General features: G+C 44.8%; 1 protein-coding gene across 8 annotated transcripts in view; it reads left to right on the top strand.

The window, feature by feature from the left end:
* LOC120225599 (vasopressin-neurophysin 2-copeptin) overlaps positions 1-18,071 on the top strand; it is a 57,295-nt gene that overhangs the window by 17,895 nt on the left and 21,329 nt on the right. For 3 of the 8 annotated variants that reach the window (XM_039223790.1, XM_039223801.1, XM_039223812.1), the window contains exons 2-4: positions 11,549-11,643; positions 13,318-14,503; positions 16,594-16,755. The exons of 1 other annotated variant lie outside the window; for it this stretch is intronic. In XM_039223790.1, the coding sequence (XP_039079721.1) occupies positions 11,590-11,643; positions 13,318-14,503; positions 16,594-16,755 (1,402 nt within the window). In that variant the 5' untranslated portion in view covers positions 11,549-11,589. Of the gene's footprint in view, positions 1-7,380; positions 7,541-11,548; positions 11,644-13,317; positions 14,504-16,593; positions 16,756-18,071 lie in introns of all 8 variants that reach the window. 4 more of the 8 variants (XM_039223804.1, XM_039223815.1, XM_039223798.1 and 1 more) reach the window with 3 other exon arrangements.

Below are 18,071 nucleotides of genomic sequence, written 5' to 3'. Positions count from 1 at the left end.
CCTTTTCTTTTCTTTTTTTTTTTAACTCCTAGTTTATTTCTAAGTAGTTTGTACTTTGATACTCGTCTGTGATGCCTTCAGGAAGCCATTTGCAAAGACAGCCCCTCACTAGTACTTACAGAGAGCTGGGACCCCTTGAAAGGTGAATTGCCTCTAAGTGCTTCAGAATTGCTTTGTCATCTTGGAGGTTAATGGCAGGCTTTTCATTAGTGTCAATTCTTTCCCTGGTTGTAAGCCTTCTATAACTTCCCTCTGACCAGTAGCTTTCAAACTTTTTTTTTTACTACAGAACTTCGTAAGAAATGCCTTTTACGTCAAAACCCAGACTAATAGGGGTGGCTGGCTGGCTCAGTCAGTAGAGCCTGTGACTCTTGATCTTGGGGTCGTGAGCTCAAGCCCTGCATGGAGTATAGAGATTACTTAAGAAAAAAACCCAGATTCATAGATAGAAATACAGTTTCAGTTATATATCTGAAATAGAAGTTTCACAAAACACTGCCCACCTTCATGTATGATGCACTCTGACTCTATCCTACTTAATTTTTTAAAATTCTGGTTATGTCTCAGTAACGTGAGTTCTTGATTCTTGATCGGCAATTTGGGGAAAAAACACTGCCTCAGACCACCAAGTAAGGTAGTCTAAAGCCCGTTAGCGTAACATTCAAAGCCCTCCCCCTCTCACTGCATCTGCCTTTCCAGCCCTGCTTCCTCTTCCCCTTCTAGCTAAGTAGCATATTCCACTTTCCTACACCAGCCTCACCAGTCCCATCCCTATGCCTTAGCCGCTGCAGGTCCCTCTCCCCAGTGTCCTTCCCCTGCTGTTCGGTTCTTCACTGGCTCCCATGGTCAAGCACGTGTTGTCCGTTGTACCATTAGTATGTCGTGTCTGTCCCGATTCAGAGTTGTCCAAGAGGTCGGCCATGTGTCCTAGCGGTCTCCAGCTCAGACGTTACTTCCGTGGTGGTAATTCAGAATTCCCTGAATTCTGGGTATACTTAGGGCCAGTATTCCTCCATTTTTTTTTTCATCAAGAGCCACAATAAGAAATTTTATACTGGATCTAGTATATGATTTGTTACATGTATTTGTATAAAACTGAAGCAAGCTTCATGAAGTAGGGTGCCTGGCTGGCTCAGTTGGTGGAGTGTGCAACTCTTGATCTCAGAGTTGTGAGTTTCAAGCCCCACGTTGGATATAGAGATTACTTAAAATAAAATCTTAAAATTTCATGAGGGACACCTGGATGGTTTAGTCAGTTAAGTGTCTGACTTTCCGTGTTGGCTTGGGTCATGATCCTGTAGTTTGTGGGTTTGAGCCCTTAGTTGGGCTCTGAGCTGCTTGGGATTCTCTCTCTCTCTCTCTCTCTCTCTCTCTCTCTCTCTCTCTCTCTGGACCCCTCCGCTGCTTCCGCTCTCTCTCTCAGAAATAAACATTTTCATGAAAAAGTTTCATGAAATAATTTCCATGTTATGTGCACTTTGATATTTTATATTCTTTCAGTTAATATTTCTTTCCTTCAACCTGTAACTTGATTTCAAAACCACAAACAGAAAAATGTTCACTTAGACCATCCTTCCTACTCTGAATGTCATTTGCAGAGAACTCTGTTACAGACTCTTATCTTCCATAATCACTGTTGGGAAGAGGTCCATCGTGCCTCAAGACTTGAGGAGAGACCTTTTCATTTATTTTTTCTTTTTCTTCTCTTCTTTCATTTCCTTTTACAAGAAGACTTGTAAAGAATATTTATTGTATTTTTTCATAGTGAAAGATTACAGACAACATAGGTAATAGAGCAATGGAAAAGCAAGCTGTTTTAGTCCCCATTTGAGCATGGAAAACCTTAGACTAATCATGCTGAATGGAGAAGCCAGTTGTGACAGGATGTATGTGGTATAATATCATTAAGGTACAATAAAAATGTACAAGACTACTGCATATTGTTTACAGGTACACACATACTAATGCCGATTTGAATGAGAGACCCCAGCTTCAGATAGAGCGTTATCTCTTGGTAAAAAAGGAGAGGAAATAGGATTAGTGGTGGAGTTTGTTTGTATCTTTTTTTGTTTGCTTGTTTTAAGAGAGCTGTGCTAGGTGCAAGCTCCAGTGGGGGAGGGGCAGAGGGAGAGAAAGAATCTTAAGCAGGTCCCATGCCCAGTGTGGAGCCTGATGCAGGCTCAACCATGAGACCATGACCCGAGCCTAAATAGAGTTGGATGCTCAACCAACTGAGGCACCTGGGCACCTCTGTATCTTTTCAGTTTTGTTCTTAACATTGAAATGAGAAGCAAACATGGCAAAATGTTTCCATTTGCTAAATCTAGGTGGTGGGTATAAGAGTGTTTACTATATTCTTTACCTTTTTATTTGAAATATTTTGTTTAAAAAAGGGGGGGAAATCACTGTAATGAAAATTGACTTGTGTGTTGTTTTAAGATTTTATTTTATTTTTTTAATTTTTAAAAGTTTATTTGTTTTGGGAGAGCGTACCAGCAGGGTAGGGGCAGAGAGAGGAGAGGAGAGAAAATCCCAAGCTGACTCCACACTGCCAATGCAGAGCCCAATGTGGGGCTCAAACTCTTGAACCACAAGGTCATGACCTGAGCTGAAACCAAAGGTTGAATGCTTATGCAACTAAGCCACCCAGGGGCCCCTTAAAAAAAATTTTTTTTTTTAAAGTAATATCTATAGGGGCCCCTGGGTAGCTCAGTTGGTAACGCGTCTGACTTCGGGTCAGATCATGATCGTGAGGTCTGTGAGTTCGAGCCCCGCATCGGGCTCTATGCTGACAGCTCAGAGCCAGGAGGCTACTTTAGATTCTGTGTCTTCCCCTTTCTCTATGCCCTTCCCCTGCTCGTGCTCTGTCTCTCTTGCCTTCAAAAATAAACATTAAAAAAAAAAAAAGTAATATCTATACCCAACATGGGGCTCAAACTCATAACCCCAAAATCAAGGGTCACATTCTCTACTGACTAAGCCAGCCAAGTACCCATTTTTAAAGAATTATTTATTTATTTAAGTGAGCTCTATACCCAATATAGGGCTCGAACTCATGATCCTGAGGTCAGGAGTCACATGCTCTACCAACTGAGCCAGCCATAAAATTTACGTGTATGTTATCTGCTTATAAACCTGTATTATCTCACTGTCTTATAAATACCTCTGTTGTCTAGCTCCAGGCTACTTCTCTGAGCTGCAGAGTAGTTTAGCCATGATCCATGGCCTCCAGTTTATACTTAGACCCAGTCTCTCTTGTACTAAGATGCCAGAAATGGAAAAGGAGGCTCTCATTTTTAAGTATTTACTGGAGAAAATTTGTAAGTAAATAGGTATTTGTGAGAGTTTATCATGTAACCTGCCGTTTCCCAGGCAGGGCTGTGGAGCGCCTTCCTGGGTGATGCTATCTGCGTTTCCAGTATGTTGAGCCATTCTGTTTTTCTGGATTAAGCATTAAGGCAGGAGGCACTTGACCTTAAAAGATCAGGGATGTGGGAACCAGGGAGGTGATAAGATCACTCAGAGACCTTTATGGCAGCCAGAGTCCTATAGAATCCTACAATGTTTGGACATCACTATTTCCCAACAAAACAGATACTATCATTTGTAAGAGGTTTTATAAAGGGTCTGCCACTCTTCTTACCTGGCACAGTCCCTTGTTTCAATTCGATCTCAAATTGTTTCCCCCTATTCTTTTTATTAGTAGGCTTTATCTTTTCAGAGTGGTTTTAGGTAGGTTTTCTTAGAAAAATCAAGCATATAATACAGAGAGTTCTCATATACTTCAGCTCCCTTGCACCCAGTCTCTACTGTTAGTAACATCTCAGCAGTAGCATGGCACATTTATTACAATTGGGGAGTCAATATTGATACATTATTATTAACTGAAGTTGATAATTTACCTTAAGGATCATTCAGTTGTATGATTCTGTGGATTTTGACAGATGCCTAATGTCACACAGCTACCATTACAGCATCATACAGAATGGTTTCACCACTTGACCATTTCGTTTTCCTTTTTAAGTTCTTCTTTAAATGTTTAGAGAGAGAGAGAGAGTGCGTGCGCACACATGCTCGAGAGAGCAGGCAAGGGGACAGAAAGAGAGGGAGAGGGAGAATCCCACAGGCTCCGTGCTGCCAGCACAGAGCTTGACCCAGGGCTTCATCTCACGAACTGTGAGATCACGACCTGAAGCTGAAATCAAGAGTCACATGCTTAACCAGCTGAACCACCCAGGCGCCCCCTGACCACTTCATTTTTATCTCTGTACTCCAGTGCTGGCATGGACCTATAAGTGTATATGAATGTGCAGTAATATCTTGTCTAAAACTAAATATGAGCAATCAAATTCAGTAGAATTTGAGAAATATTGAAAGAACAATCTGCCATAACCAAATAGGAATAAAAAGATGGTTTAAAATTAGAAAAATGTGCTATCTCTCATTAGTCTGTCAGATAAGAAAAATAATAAAACTCAATATTTAGAGAAAATCAGAATTCAAAGCCTATCCCTGATTTTCAAAAAACACTGAAAATTAGAATGCTTTATTAACATAAAAAGAATATTTCAATCAGCATTATTTCAAAGATGATACACTAGAAGCATTTTCTAATGGGAACAAAACAAGCATGGCAACTCTGTTATTTCATATAATTCTGGGAGTTCTAGCTAATGTAGTAAGATGAGAGACAAGTAAGAGTTACCATTTGGAAAAAGAGGCTCTCATTACTATTGAGATTGTAGAACACCCCCCCCAAAAAAACCTAACTGAAAATCTGTTAAAATCAATTGGTTTAATAAGCCAACTGAACACATAATAGATACCTGAATGAAAAAGTTTCCTATATATAACAAAACTGGTTATGAAAACTAATGGGATAACACGATCCTACTAATAAACAGTTACTTTAACAAGAAACATGCAGGATCTCTTAAGAAAAAAGTCAGGGGTGCCTGGGTGGCTCAGTCAGGTGAGTATCCGACTTTAGCTCAGGTCTGATCTCATTGTTTGTGGGTTCGGGCCCCACATTGGGCTCTGTGCTGACAGCTCAGAGCTTGGATCCTGCTTCAGATTCTCTCTCTCTCTCTCTCTCTCTCAAAAGTAAATAGACATTAAAAAAAAAAAAGTCAAAATTATACTAAGACAAAAATCGACTTAAGATTTTTATCTTAATATCGTAGTAGTAAAAACTTGCCAGCATCCTAAATGTCCAAAAGGAGAATGGTTTGTCAATAATTTTACTCTCTCTTATTCCATAATGACTTTAAGGTAGCTTTGTAAAATACAATGTATTTACACTATGACATAAAATTAAGTGAAGAATTTAGGCAGAGAATACTGGAGGGATGGGCCACAGATTTATTCTGAGCTTTCTAGTGGCCAAAAGTAAAGTAAAGATCATGATCGATTATATGATTCATATTCACACCATAAAATATTGAGTTGATTGGAAAAACAACTGTTCCTAGTACTGAGACCAAAAAGAACTTTCTCATGGGTCTTAAAGAGAAGATACTATGCAGAGTAAAGAATGATCATCTTGACAACCTAATAAAACAGCAGCCATAGAGGTGTTTCTTTTTTAAAAAAGTTTTTAGTGTTTATTTATAGGGGGGGTGGGTAGGAGCAGAGAGAGGGAGACAGAGAATCCCAAGCAGGCTTCACACTGTCAGCACAGAGCCCAACACAGGGCTCGAATTCACAAACTGTGAGATCGTGTCCTGAGCTGAAGTCGGATGCTTAACCGAGAGAGCTACCCAGGCGCCCCTGTATTATGTTTGACTGTAAGTTCAGGACAGTAGAAAGAATATTACCAGATAGTATTAAAAGAGGGAGATGAGCCTGATGGAGACCCTTGGCCTAAAGTGAACCTGTGTTGAAACTCTTAGTACTTCTTGCTGTTTGAGGCATATATGCCATCCCTCTGTCAGAATATTCTAGAATCTGGTCTGGAATCAACATGGACTAGTTTACAGAATTCTTTCTCCCCACCCCCCACCCCAGGAAAATGTCTCTGGCCTCTGGTATTTTTCTTGTTCTCCTCAATAACTCAAAAATGAATGTATGAGGAACAATACCTGCAGATATTCTCAGGGTCCCTGTCTGTACTTCCTCTTGGCCGGGAAACCAGAGCACACTCACAGAAGCATTGCTCTCAGTTCTCCTGCCCAGCTAAGGCAGTGGCTTCTCACTAAGCTTTTGTTTTGCTTTAAATGTACAATTAAACCACTGATTTCAACTGAATATGGAAGTAGTAAAATGAATATAAAGCTCGGACCTAGGAAACAAAATTTTCCTCCTGGAAAAGCAAGCCTGTGATGCCAAAGGAAAACCGGACAGTGACACAGAGGGTGACATAACAGAGGTGTGCAAGTGCAGAACTGGGCTGGCCCTGAGCAGACGGTGAGTGCGGCCTCTGGGCTCCGGGTTCAAGAGGCCTTGCTTGCACCTGCTGCAGGCAGCCCTCTCCTCCAGCTTTGCCCTGATGGCTCAGACAGGGCCTCGGTAAGAACGAGCAAAGAAGCAGAAACTGTGCTATAACGTGAGCACACTGAGAGGTGGTTGACAGTGAGGTGAAGGGCCCCTTGAGTGCCATCACCTCCACCTCCCTGCGCACTCCTTAGGCCTTTTCTTCCCTCCAACTTTCAGGGACTAAAACCAACTGGCAGAGTGATAATGTCAGCTCCTGGAAGTGTTGACTTGATTTCCCAGTGGGAGGCACTGATTTCATGAACATTTACCTTCTTCCTATTTCCTTGTTACCTTCTTGGACATTTCACACCGCAGTCTTCTAACTTTGATTTATTCTACATGGCATGAGGTCAGTCTTTCTGAGAACTTAAATGCCAGAACAGAACAGTTGGGCAGGTTCAAGCCATGCTGAAGGGCTCACCTGTGAGTATGAGGCCACATGGAAAAGTTTTCAAAATTAGAATCTGAGGACCCAACTCAGTTGTAAACGGCAGTGTGAAACGAAGTTGCCCAGAAGTGACCACCGTCGGGACCAGCCTGCACTCTGCCTTTAAGCCCGGCCCATCTGGGACTGGAGGGGTGACCAGGGCGAGAGCAAGAGTCCAAGGGCTTTCAGACTCCAGCCATCCTGTAACTTTAAATATCCTCCCTCAGACCCCGGATGGGGGGAGAACAGGACTGTCCCTCCAATCAAAATGACAGCTTACAAGGTTTTACCTGCACTCCCAGCAGACACAAATGATTCCTAGTGAGTCATGACACAAGAACCCTCTAGCAGCAAAACACAACTCCAGCTAGAACGGCACATGCATTAAATATTTCAGAGGCGGCCTCCAGGGATTTGAGTCCATTTTAATCTTACCAACGGTCAGCCCTAAAGTGGATCCTGATATCTTTCTTTTGCAGATGAAGAAACTGTGGCTTAAAGAGAGGCTAAGCTGGGACTGAGATTCCAAACCTTCCAAACCACCCTGGTTACTATCAACTTGGACGCCATTTGCCTTGAAGGATTTGCCAGGAACATATATGGACACTTTACGACTTTGTGTTTTTTCCTCTTACTTAGGTCAGGTTTGGGTATCATTCATTTTTTTTTTTTTAAATTAGTTCTCCCAAACTTAATGTGGCTATGCTCTAAATGTAGAGATGTGGGAACCTTGACTGTCCCTTCCAACACGTATTGGGTCAAGCCTCAAATTGTTTTGTGAGGAAATTCTTTAGATAGGTTAGCATCTTTGCTCATGAGGCTTTTCAACCTTTACAAGAGTTTGTTAATTCCATTAGCCAACCATTAAAGCATCTGACCAGACACAGCCTGTTTGTTCTGCACAGCACTTCCCGAAATCTAATTTAGGAGAATATTTGTGGAGACTGTTCAGCCCATCCACGTTAAATGCTTTGTAATGCCAGCCTAAGGGACACCTCTTGCTTCCTGCCTGGCACCCCTGATGGCTGCTGCATTCATGTCCCAAATCACCATCTGACAGACTGCCTAGCAGCGTGGACCCTCAGCTGTAGCAAAGATAAATGTAATACACTGATGAAAATGTAGTGGCTCCTCAGAACTCACGGGACACCAGGTGGCAGGACACATCAGCCGGGAACCGTAATTTTAGTCTTTATTCTGTACATCCCCGTTGAGGTGCTCATTAGGGCAGGCAGTGTATTGGACCATTCTCATGTTCAAATCCCAGCTACAGCCATCACCACACTCCTCGCCCCACCACAAACAGCTTCACCAAGAACTTCCATGTGGCCCATGAGCCGGGAATGAAACACCTCTAGGGGCGCCTGACAGCTCAGAGCCTGGAGTGGAGCCTCCTTCAGATTCTGTCTCCCTCTCTCTTCCCCTTCCTGCACATTCTTTGTCTCTCTCTCTCTCTCAAAATAAATATACATTAAAAGACTTAAAGACGGGGGGCGCCTGGGTGGCTTAGTTGGTTAAGCGTCCGACTTTCACTTAGGTCATGATCTCGNGTAATGGGAGAAGCCTTCCCACAGGAAGCAATGTCAGAGCTGAGTTTTGATACTGTGATGTGACCTTTTCTTTCCATTCCACAATCATCTTCATTCATGACTATGAGTATCAAAAATATATTTTGTAGGGGCGCCTGGGTGGCTTGGTCGGTTAAGCGTCCGACTTTCACTTAGGTCATGATCTTGTGGTTCGTGGGTTCGGGCCCCGCGTCGGGCTCTGTGCTGACTGCCAGCTCAGAGCCTGGAGGCTGTTTCAGTCTGTGACTCCCTCTCTCTCTGACCCTCCCCTGCTCACGCTGTCTCTCTCTCTCTCTCTCTCCTAGGGAAAAAAATAAAATAAAAAAAAAAAACAAAGAAAATAATAGTATAAACTACTTATATGTATTACTTTTTAAAAAAAACGTGTGTGTGCAGGTATGTGTGTACAGGTATACACATATTCGTATACATACAAATGCCATAGCAGTGATATAAAAGAAGTTTTTTAAGTGTGATAAGTTTATTCTCCTGTGTAAATATTCAGCTATGACCATATTGTAAGGCATAATGAAGTAATCAGAAGCTATTACTAATATGTAGAATCACCTAGAATGCAGACTGCTACAAATGTAGATTGTCAGATATATTAGCATCACTCTTGGTGATGTGGTTGTCAGAAATGGTCAATACCTCTTTGTAAAAATCTGATCTGAACAAAACAAAATACAGTCTTCCTATGATCTGCATAGAAGTTCCCCTTCTAGAAAATTAGCATGTATTAAAGCCATGTTAAAAAATATTTTGCGTCTAATGTAAAACTCTGAGTTAGGGACAAGGCTGACATAATAAACGTTTAAAGGTCCCATGGCAGACCTTCACTGTGCAGAAACGGCCTGCTAAAATGTTGGAGGATGCTCAGGGCTCCTGGGTGGCTCAGTCGGTTAAGTATCTGACCTCCGCTCAGGTCATGATCTCATGGTTTGTGAGTTTGAGTCCCGCATTGGGTTTTGTGCTGACAGCTCAGAGCCTGGAGCCTGCTTCGGATTCTGTGTCTTTCTCTCTGTCTCTACCCTTCCCCTGCGCTCACTCAGTCTCAAAAATAAATAAACATTAAAAAAAATTTTTTTTAATGTTGGAGGATGCCAAATGTGCCTGGCCTCTGCAAGTAGCACCTATTGATCATGATAACACAGACCCCAGAGGGTGGCCCTTTCCCTGTTGGGCTAACAAGAGTTTTTCATGGCCTTCTCTGCCAGATGGAAAAGCATAGACTGGCTGGCTGACCTCACCCACAGAGTTCAGCGCCTTTGGCAAGGAGGAATATTTCTAGTGGCTTCCCTGCTTCCCTACAATGACTACCAAAGGCTGTTGGACATTGATCTTTGTTTTTCTTCCAGCTTTAATGAGCTGTTAATTGACATATCACATGGAATACATTTAAGATGTACCACATAATGATTCAGTATTTGTATATATTATAAAATGCTTACTGTAGTAAGTTAACATCCATCACCTTACATAGTTACAGCTCTTTTTCTTGTGATGAGAACTTTTAAGGTCTACTCACAGCAGCAGTTCTCAAGTATACACTACAAGATTGTTAACTAGTTACCATGCTGTACATTACCTCCTCAGAACTTCTAACTGCAGGGGCGCCTGGGTGGCTCAGTTGGTTAAGTGTCTGACTTCGGTTCAGGTCATGATCTCATGGTTCATAGGTTTCAGCCCCGCGTCGGGCTCTGTGCTCACAGCTCAGAGCCTGGAGCTTGCTTTGGATTCTGTGTCTGTCTCTCTCTCTCTGCCCCTCCCCTGCTCACACTCTGCCTCTGTCTCTCTCAAAAATAAGCATTAAAAAGAAAAAAAAATTTTTTAAAGAACTTAAAACTACATGTTAGTATGTTTTAACCACCCATTTCCTCCAGCCTGGACATTGTTTGTTAAAATGCTGTTTGGATTAGATGTCCTTTTAAGGTGCTTTCCAAGTCTAAGATTTTCTGTTTCTCAATGATGATGTTTTAGACTCTTCCAGTTGTTTTCATTTTAATAAGAAAATGCAATCACAGGGCACCTGGGTAGCTCAGTCAATTAAGCATCCAACTTGTGGTTTCATCTCAGGTCATGATCAAATGATTTGTGGGTTTGAGCCCCATGATAGGCTCCGTGCTAACATTGTGGACCCTGCTTGGAGTTCTTTCTCTCTCCCTCTCCCTGCCCCTCCCCTGCTCACATGTGTGCTTGTTCTCCCTCCCTCCCGCCCTCTCTCTCTCTCCCTCTCTCTCTGTCTCGTAAACAAACAAACAGACTTTAAAAGAAAAAAAATTGACAGGTGTTAAATGACAAAGATGTGTAGCACCACTTTCTGCAATCTTTTCTGTTCCAACCCCCCTGGCTGAGTAGTTCTCTTCTTTCTCTGAGCCCTGCCACTTTATTATTATTTTTTTAATGCTTTATTTATTTCTGAGAGATAGAGAGAGACAGCATGAGCAGGAGAGGATCAGAGAGAGAGGGAGACACAGAATCTGAAACAGGCTCCAGCCTCTGAGCTAGCTGTCAGCACAGAGCCCAATGTGGGGCTCAAACCCACGAGCTGTGAGATCATGACCTGAGCCGAAGTCAGACACCCAACCGACTGAGCTACCCAGGTGCCCCTGAGCTCTGCCTCTTTTGACCCTCCTTTTCCATGGGGAGCCCCTTCCAGAACTGACAGGCCGTTGCCTCCACTGGGTGCAGCTGTCAGCCAGAGGACCCGTAGTCTTGGCCAACCTGCTCAGGCTGCAAGAAAAGGCTCCTCTGGGGGGGCGCCCTGCTGTCTCAGTTGGAAGAGTATGCGCCTCTTGATCTCGGGATGGTGAATTTGAGCCCCACGGTGGGTGTATGGATTACTTAAATAAATAAAACTTAAAAAAAAAAAAGCCCCTCTGCAATTTTTCGGTGACTCATTTCCCCCCGGCATCACATGTATGATACAGTGAGACTGTATATAAACCATCTGCACACATTGCCATGTGCATGAAATTCATTGCTACCCTATTTGAGTCTCTTCCCGTAGGAATCAACTCCTAAAACTTTAGAATTGAACTTTAACTTGTCTAATACCAAGCTTTATTTTTTATTCAAGGCTATTTCTGATGCTTGGAAGCTACCCTTTCAGCCACAAAGATGGTCATAAATCTTTGCCTCCCACAGTTCAGACCAAGAATTTCCTGCAACAAGGTAAACAGAACAAGTATATGCACATAAATATACGATGGCTATTTTTCATGCTTTCCCCCATGTCTTGCCTTGTGTATGTGGACTTAATTTAGGTGTAATGTGCTTTCACCTTGACTGTTTTAAGTCTCACCAGGTGATATTTAGGTAAGCATGGGCCAGGCTGCACCCCTAGAATCATGCAGCACTGTTACAAGGGGAGCCGTGGCTCATTTTCTGGGGGTCATGTTCATTGTGCTCTTCCCTCTGATGATAAAATTTAATTCCACTCAGAGTCACAGTGAAGGTAGAAATACTCTCTCCCCCGCCGTTCTTCTCGCTTACTTCTCACGCTAGAAAGAATGACTTCTATTTGGATTCCTTCTTCTTTATTTGAACTAAGTTGCTTCTCCTTTTGTACAAAGGAGGTTATCTTTCCACAGCCCAGAGCAAGGAGTAAGGAAACTGCAAAAGGAGAATTGAACCTTCCCCTGATTTTGAGCTTCTGCACACAGCATGCTGTTTCAGGTTCCCAGATTGCTAGACTGATTTCTTCGTACAGAGACACAGGCTTCCCCTACTATTTGAAAAGAACATTCCTATAGAATCTTTCATAAGCTGAAATGGCGTAAAGTGAAGAATATCCACTGCCTTCCAGAAGTTCACGTTGGGTTACTTTGCTTTTACAAGAGACCTAGGTTAGCGTGATACCAAGACTTTTCTTTGTAAAAGTACAAATTCTCTTTGGGTTTCATTGGTTAGCAAATACAGGTGCTAATGTAGGCCTTCTGTAAAAGCAAAGTGGTGTGATGTCAAGTTTCAGGAAGAGGGAGGCATACCTGTATCTTAAAATCTCCACTGGTTATAACAAATATTAGAAATATTAAGAGGGGGAAAAGTTACTCACAATCCCACCCCCTAGCATATTCATTGCTCTAGATTTCCTATAGTCTTTTGTGGCCCCTGTTTCTGAACACATTTTTTTTTTTTTTAATGTTCATGTATTTTGAGAGAGAGAGCATGAGCAGGGGACGGGCAGAGAGAGAAGGTGAGAGAGAATCCCAAGCAGGCTCCATGCTCAGTGGAGAGCCCAAAGCGGGGCTCAATCTCATGACCATGAGATCTTGATCTGAGCTGATATCAAGAGTCAGATGCTTAACTGACTGATCCACTGAAGTGCCCCCCCACCTTTATGTTTCACTGAATTCCATCAATCATAATAGATTCACAAGATTGTTCATTGTGCTGGGGAAACTTACAGGGTCCAAATACAAAATTAAGAACAGTAATGAACATCTTTGTTTTCCCCTAAATCTCTGTGGTTTCATCCTCTAAAAAAAAAATCATTAGTATATCTGTCCTTTTTTCTCACAGACTATTTTGAAGGGATTTTTATCTGGGTTGAGCAGACTTTTGTTGCTCATATTTTTCAAGGATGGGCTGTGCTTGGGGACATGGTTGCCCTCAGCCCTTGACCTGATGACCTTGAGTACCTCCCCCCAAAAAAGCCGTGGTGAATTCAGTGTAATAGAGGAAAGTTTAAATGAGGAATTTAAGACTTTCTCTAATAATTTAAATTTAAAATTTAATAAATTTAAAAAATTTAATTTTTCTAAGAGGTAGCAAATTCTTGAAAACAAGTTGTCTTCATTTGGATCTCATCATATGAATGCGTGTCCTGTTTGTCATTAACTCTAGATATCAGCTGATGGTTATGAAGTAGAAAATCTCATTTCCGAAGACCTGACAAAGAGAAGTCATGGTTTTAGGACAGAGTGTTTCATTAAGCCACCAGTCTACGTGACAGTTTCCTTTCCCTTCAGTGTGGAAATCTGTAGGATTAACATAGACCTCACAGCTGGGGCAGGCCTGGAAGTGTACACATCTGCCTTATCCAGCAGAGCATCTTGGAATGGCCCCGAGTGCCGGACCCCAGGCCCCATCGAGCAATCCATCCCGGACAAGGAGGCGTTCACCTTGGTAGGCAAAGTTTTGTTGAAAAACCAGAGTCAGGTGGTGTTTAGCCACCGGGGTTTCAAGGCCAGGCCACCTTTTGGCCCAATGGAAGCCACACTCCCCTCTCCCGCTGTTGTGGCCCAGGAGCTCTGGAATAAAGGGCCGCTTTCCCTTAGCCACGTGGCCCATCTCAAGATCTGTATCACCCACATGACGGGCAGCGGGATCCCATGCATTAAACGATTGGAAGTGTGGGGTCAGCCAGCTAAAACCTGCTCTCAGGAGGTGATCGACAGTGTTCTGCTGGTTGCCTCAGAGGGCCTCCCTCAGGGCTTGGCTCTGCAGGCCCCAGCCCTGCCCATGGAGAGTGACTGTGACCCTGGAGGCCTGCCTGAGGGCCAGCCGGCCCCTTCCAGCCTGCAGGAGCTAGCTGAGGTCATCCAGGGTGTGCCGGAGGAGTTCCTGGACCCCATCACCCTGGAGATCATGCCTTGCCCCATGCTGCTGCCCTCGGGCAAGGTCATCGACCAGAGCACACTGGAAAAGTGTAACCACAGTGAGGCCACCTGGGGCCGGGTGCCCAGCGACCCTTTCACGGGTGTAGCCTTTACTCCACACTCCCAGCCCCTGCCTCACCCCTCCTTGAAGGCCCGGATCGACCATTTCCTGCTGCAGCACTCCATTCCGGGCTGCCACCTGCTTGGGAGAGCACAGACTGCATTGGCGGTGACACCTTCTTCCATTGCTCTGCCCTCTCGGAAAAGGAAGATGGAGCAGACTGAACATGCCCCAGACAGTAGCCTTGCTGTAAATGCTTCCTATTTTTCTACCACAAGCCTTCTGGTCTCACCCACTACCTCAGAGCACACCGCTAAGAAAATGAAAGCTGCCAGTGAGCTTGGGCTGACGCATATGGACTGCTCAACAGGTAATCCACACCCTGCGTCCATGTCCACTGCCCTCCCTGCACTTCCCGGGTGACATGTGGCACTACTGCCCTCTACTTTATGTTTTGCCACCTTATGTTACCCCAGAACTTACTGGCTTCAAGCACCACACATTCATTATCTCATAGCTTCTCTGGTCAGGAATCCAGGATAGTTTGGCTGCGTCACCTGCTGCGGGGTCTTCTCCAGCTGCTGTCAGAGTGTCGGCTGGGGCTGCAGCCACTTCGTGGCCTGACTGGGGAGGGATTCACGTGTAAGCCCCCTCCCGTGATTGTTACAGGACTCAGTTCCTGGCTGAACTGTTGGTCTGAGGGCCTGTCCTCCGTGTTGGCTGATGGCCAGCAGACTCTGAGTCTGTCCTCAGTTCTAGGCCACCTGGGCCTCTCAAGGGTGCCACATAACACAGTAGCAGTGTACACACAAGGTGGAAGTCGTGGTCTTGTGGAAGTGGCATCCCATCACTTTTGCTATATTCTGTTAGAAGCAAGTCACTAGATCCGGCCCACACTCAAGGGGAAGGGGGGGCCCAAGGGCGTGAGTCTCTGGAGGTGGGTCTCATTGGAAGCCATTTCAGACCTTCTCCCACACCTTTGATTCCTATTTCATTCAGTTATGTTTTTAAATGTTTAAAAAAATTCTTAATTCAGTGTTTTTATCTAAGATTGGTGGTTGAATTTCATCTAATGCCTTTTCAAGATCAATGGAGATGATACTATGGTTTTTCATCCTTAGGTCTTTTAATGTGAAAAAATACATTAATAGGCTTCTTAATATTGAACCATTATTACATTCCTGGCATGTAATGAAGAAACTCCATTTGGTCATGCTTCTTTTTAATGTTCTACTTGGTTCTGTTTGCTAGCGTTTTATTTTGGATAAAGAATTTGATGTGTCGTGTATGTAAGTATGCATGTATGCATATCATCTCTGGTCACGTTTTGTTACCAAAGATTTGTGTTCTCCATAAGAAGAATTAAGACGTTTTCCTTTACTAAACTGTAGAACAGTGTAAGAGTATTAGAATCATTTCCTCTTTCCATATTTGATAGAATTTGCCCATGACTGTTAGTGCTGGTGCTTTTGGAGATAAGTCTTTGACACTTTCTTTTTCCTTATGAAAATTAATGTTTAGATTTTATCATTCTTTTAATATCCTCTCTTACTGTAAAAACCCTGTGCAGATAGTGCACTTACAGGTTACATCTGCATCTTCTCTGGGTTTGAGTATGGATTTTAGTTAACCTGACCCCTGGAAACCCCTGGATGCATCTGAGGTGCAGTGAGGGTGAGACGAGGAAAGGTCCTTCGACCCCGATGTCTGTACGGTCAGATTTGTTGGTGACATGGGACCATGCTGACCTGTGCTTCAAGGCCCCAAGCAGGCCCTACACACTGTACACAAAATGTGGGGGCAGTTTTGCGAACCCGGATGCCAGGCAGGTCTCTGGGTTCTCTTTTGGGCTGCTGTCTCCCTCTCCCACTGCCTTCGTCCTCAGCCTACTGTGCAGCTTTCTGTGAACCACACAGAGAGGGTCCCTTAGATAGTGGAGTGGGCAGTGAGGTCTTTGTCATTCTTGGTGATGACCACTTTGCTTTATTCAGCAGGAGAGGGAGGACGCAAATGACTGCCCAGAGAGTGCAGGCCAGTGGCCCCGCAGAGCAGGGAGTGTGGGGCCCCAGAAGGGAGGAGATGAGGAAAGGCTGCTGGCGAGGGTATGGACGGGGAACGGGCACAACGCGGGGCACCTCCTTGGCCTGCAAGACCTTCTGAAAGTAGGGTGCAGTTCTGCAGGTGAGCCACGAGGTGGCCCAGGCCTGCCCAGCGGTCTGTCCGGGAAGGGAAAGTTAGAGCTGAGCCCAGGAACCCTGAAAGTGGTGTGTAGGATGGGTGGGAGGGGCCCCAGGGCTTTAACTGCTGGTATTCCGTCTTCACAATCCACTAGCAGACATCAGGGAGGCGTTTCTTTATATTTGCATCCATTCCAAGTGAGAAGTGCTGTTCTTGTCCTCCAAGGACTTCTTTTTTGCTGAACCTCTCTCTGCATATCGTGGTCTGTGCATCTCTTGTCAGGTCCCGTGTCCCATGAGCAGAAGCTGTCACAGAGCTTGGAAGTTGCCTTGACGTCAACCCTTGGCTCCATGCCCTCCTTCACGGCTCGGCTGACCCGGGGACAGCTCCAGCAGCTTGGCACAAGGGAGGGCAGCGCCTCCTGGAGGCCAGGTGCCACCTCGGGTAACTGGGGCCCTATCCATCTCCTCAGAGCCCAGGGGCGGGAGGTTGACCCCTGCCTCCGGGGCTCCTCCGACTGCCAGCCCAGCCTCCTTAGCACTGGCCCCGGGCCTCAGGGAGACTCTGTCTCTTTCCTTTCCCAGCAGAGTTGAGGGGCTCCTGTGAAGTTTAACTCTTACAAAGAGGGCTTTCTTTAGTTAACTCTTGGTAATCCTGTGGACTTAGGGCTTGGCAACTCTGCAGTGTTTTTGGTAAGATCTAATATTAATTGTTCTGTCCTGAGGACTTTTGTTTCTCCTCCTTTGGTTAGTTTTTGGTATTTAGTCTGTCTCTCATCTGACAGCCCGGCAGTTTATTTCATGTAAGTGTGAGGGGAGGGGGTTGTTCCTCTTTGTCCCTTCCTGTTAACAGTTTCACCAATGTTTAGAATAGAGCTGTGGCAAGGGTGCCTGGGTGGCTCAGTCGGTTGAGTGTCCGACTTCGGCTCGGGTTGTGGTCTTGCGGTTCGTGGGTTTGAGCCCCACATCGGGCTCTGTGCTGACAGCTAGCTCAGAGCCTGGAGCCTGTTTCGGATTCTGTGTCTCCCTCTCTCTGACCCTCCCCTGCTCACGCTGTCTCTTTCTCAGAAATAAATAAAACACTTAAAAAAAGAATAGAATAGAGCTGTGGCAGCTTTTGGCTGAGGCAGTTTTTGCCCACAGTGAACCACATTAGGATGATAGAATCAGTTAGGAAACAGGGTGAGAGAACATGCCGGAATGCTGGGCAATTTTTACATGACGAAGCCTGAAGGAGCCGGTGATAAGGCGTATGCCCAATTCCTGTTGCCCATCCAGAGCCAGGCCATTCTTAGCTCTCTTCTCATCCCTACCTCCCTGTCTCTCTGATTATTTCCATCCTGACCATCGCCCAGAACCTTTTCGTCCAGGTGACCGGTGGTTTTCATGGCTCCAGGCCCAGTAGTCGCTCCCCCTGCCCCTCCCTACAGTGTCTGATGCCAGCCCCTCCTTCCTGACAGCTGGCTGTCAGCACAGAGCCCGATGCGGGGCTCGAACCCATGAACTGTGAGATCATGACCCGAGCCGAAGTTGGATGCTTAACCAACTGAGCCACCCAGGCGCCCCTAGATCATGAGTGAAGTTCTAACTCAGAGCTGCAGACACTCCCCGTCACCCCATTGCCGGTGAAGAGCAGCATCTTCTCCTTGATCAGGCCTGTAATGTGGAGATTGTCCTTGGCGTCCTTCAGCCTTCCTGACATCCATTCATCCTCAAGTCCTGTTCGTACTCTTCCAAAGTGGACCTCCGAGCGCTCTGCTG

Source organism: Hyaena hyaena, unplaced genomic scaffold (assembly GCF_003009895.1).
Source record: "Hyaena hyaena isolate Hyena2069 unplaced genomic scaffold, ASM300989v1 scaffold_16, whole genome shotgun sequence".
Classification (NCBI taxonomy): Eukaryota; Metazoa; Chordata; class Mammalia; order Carnivora; family Hyaenidae; genus Hyaena; species Hyaena hyaena.
This window is presented reverse-complemented; position numbering and strand designations above follow the sequence as displayed.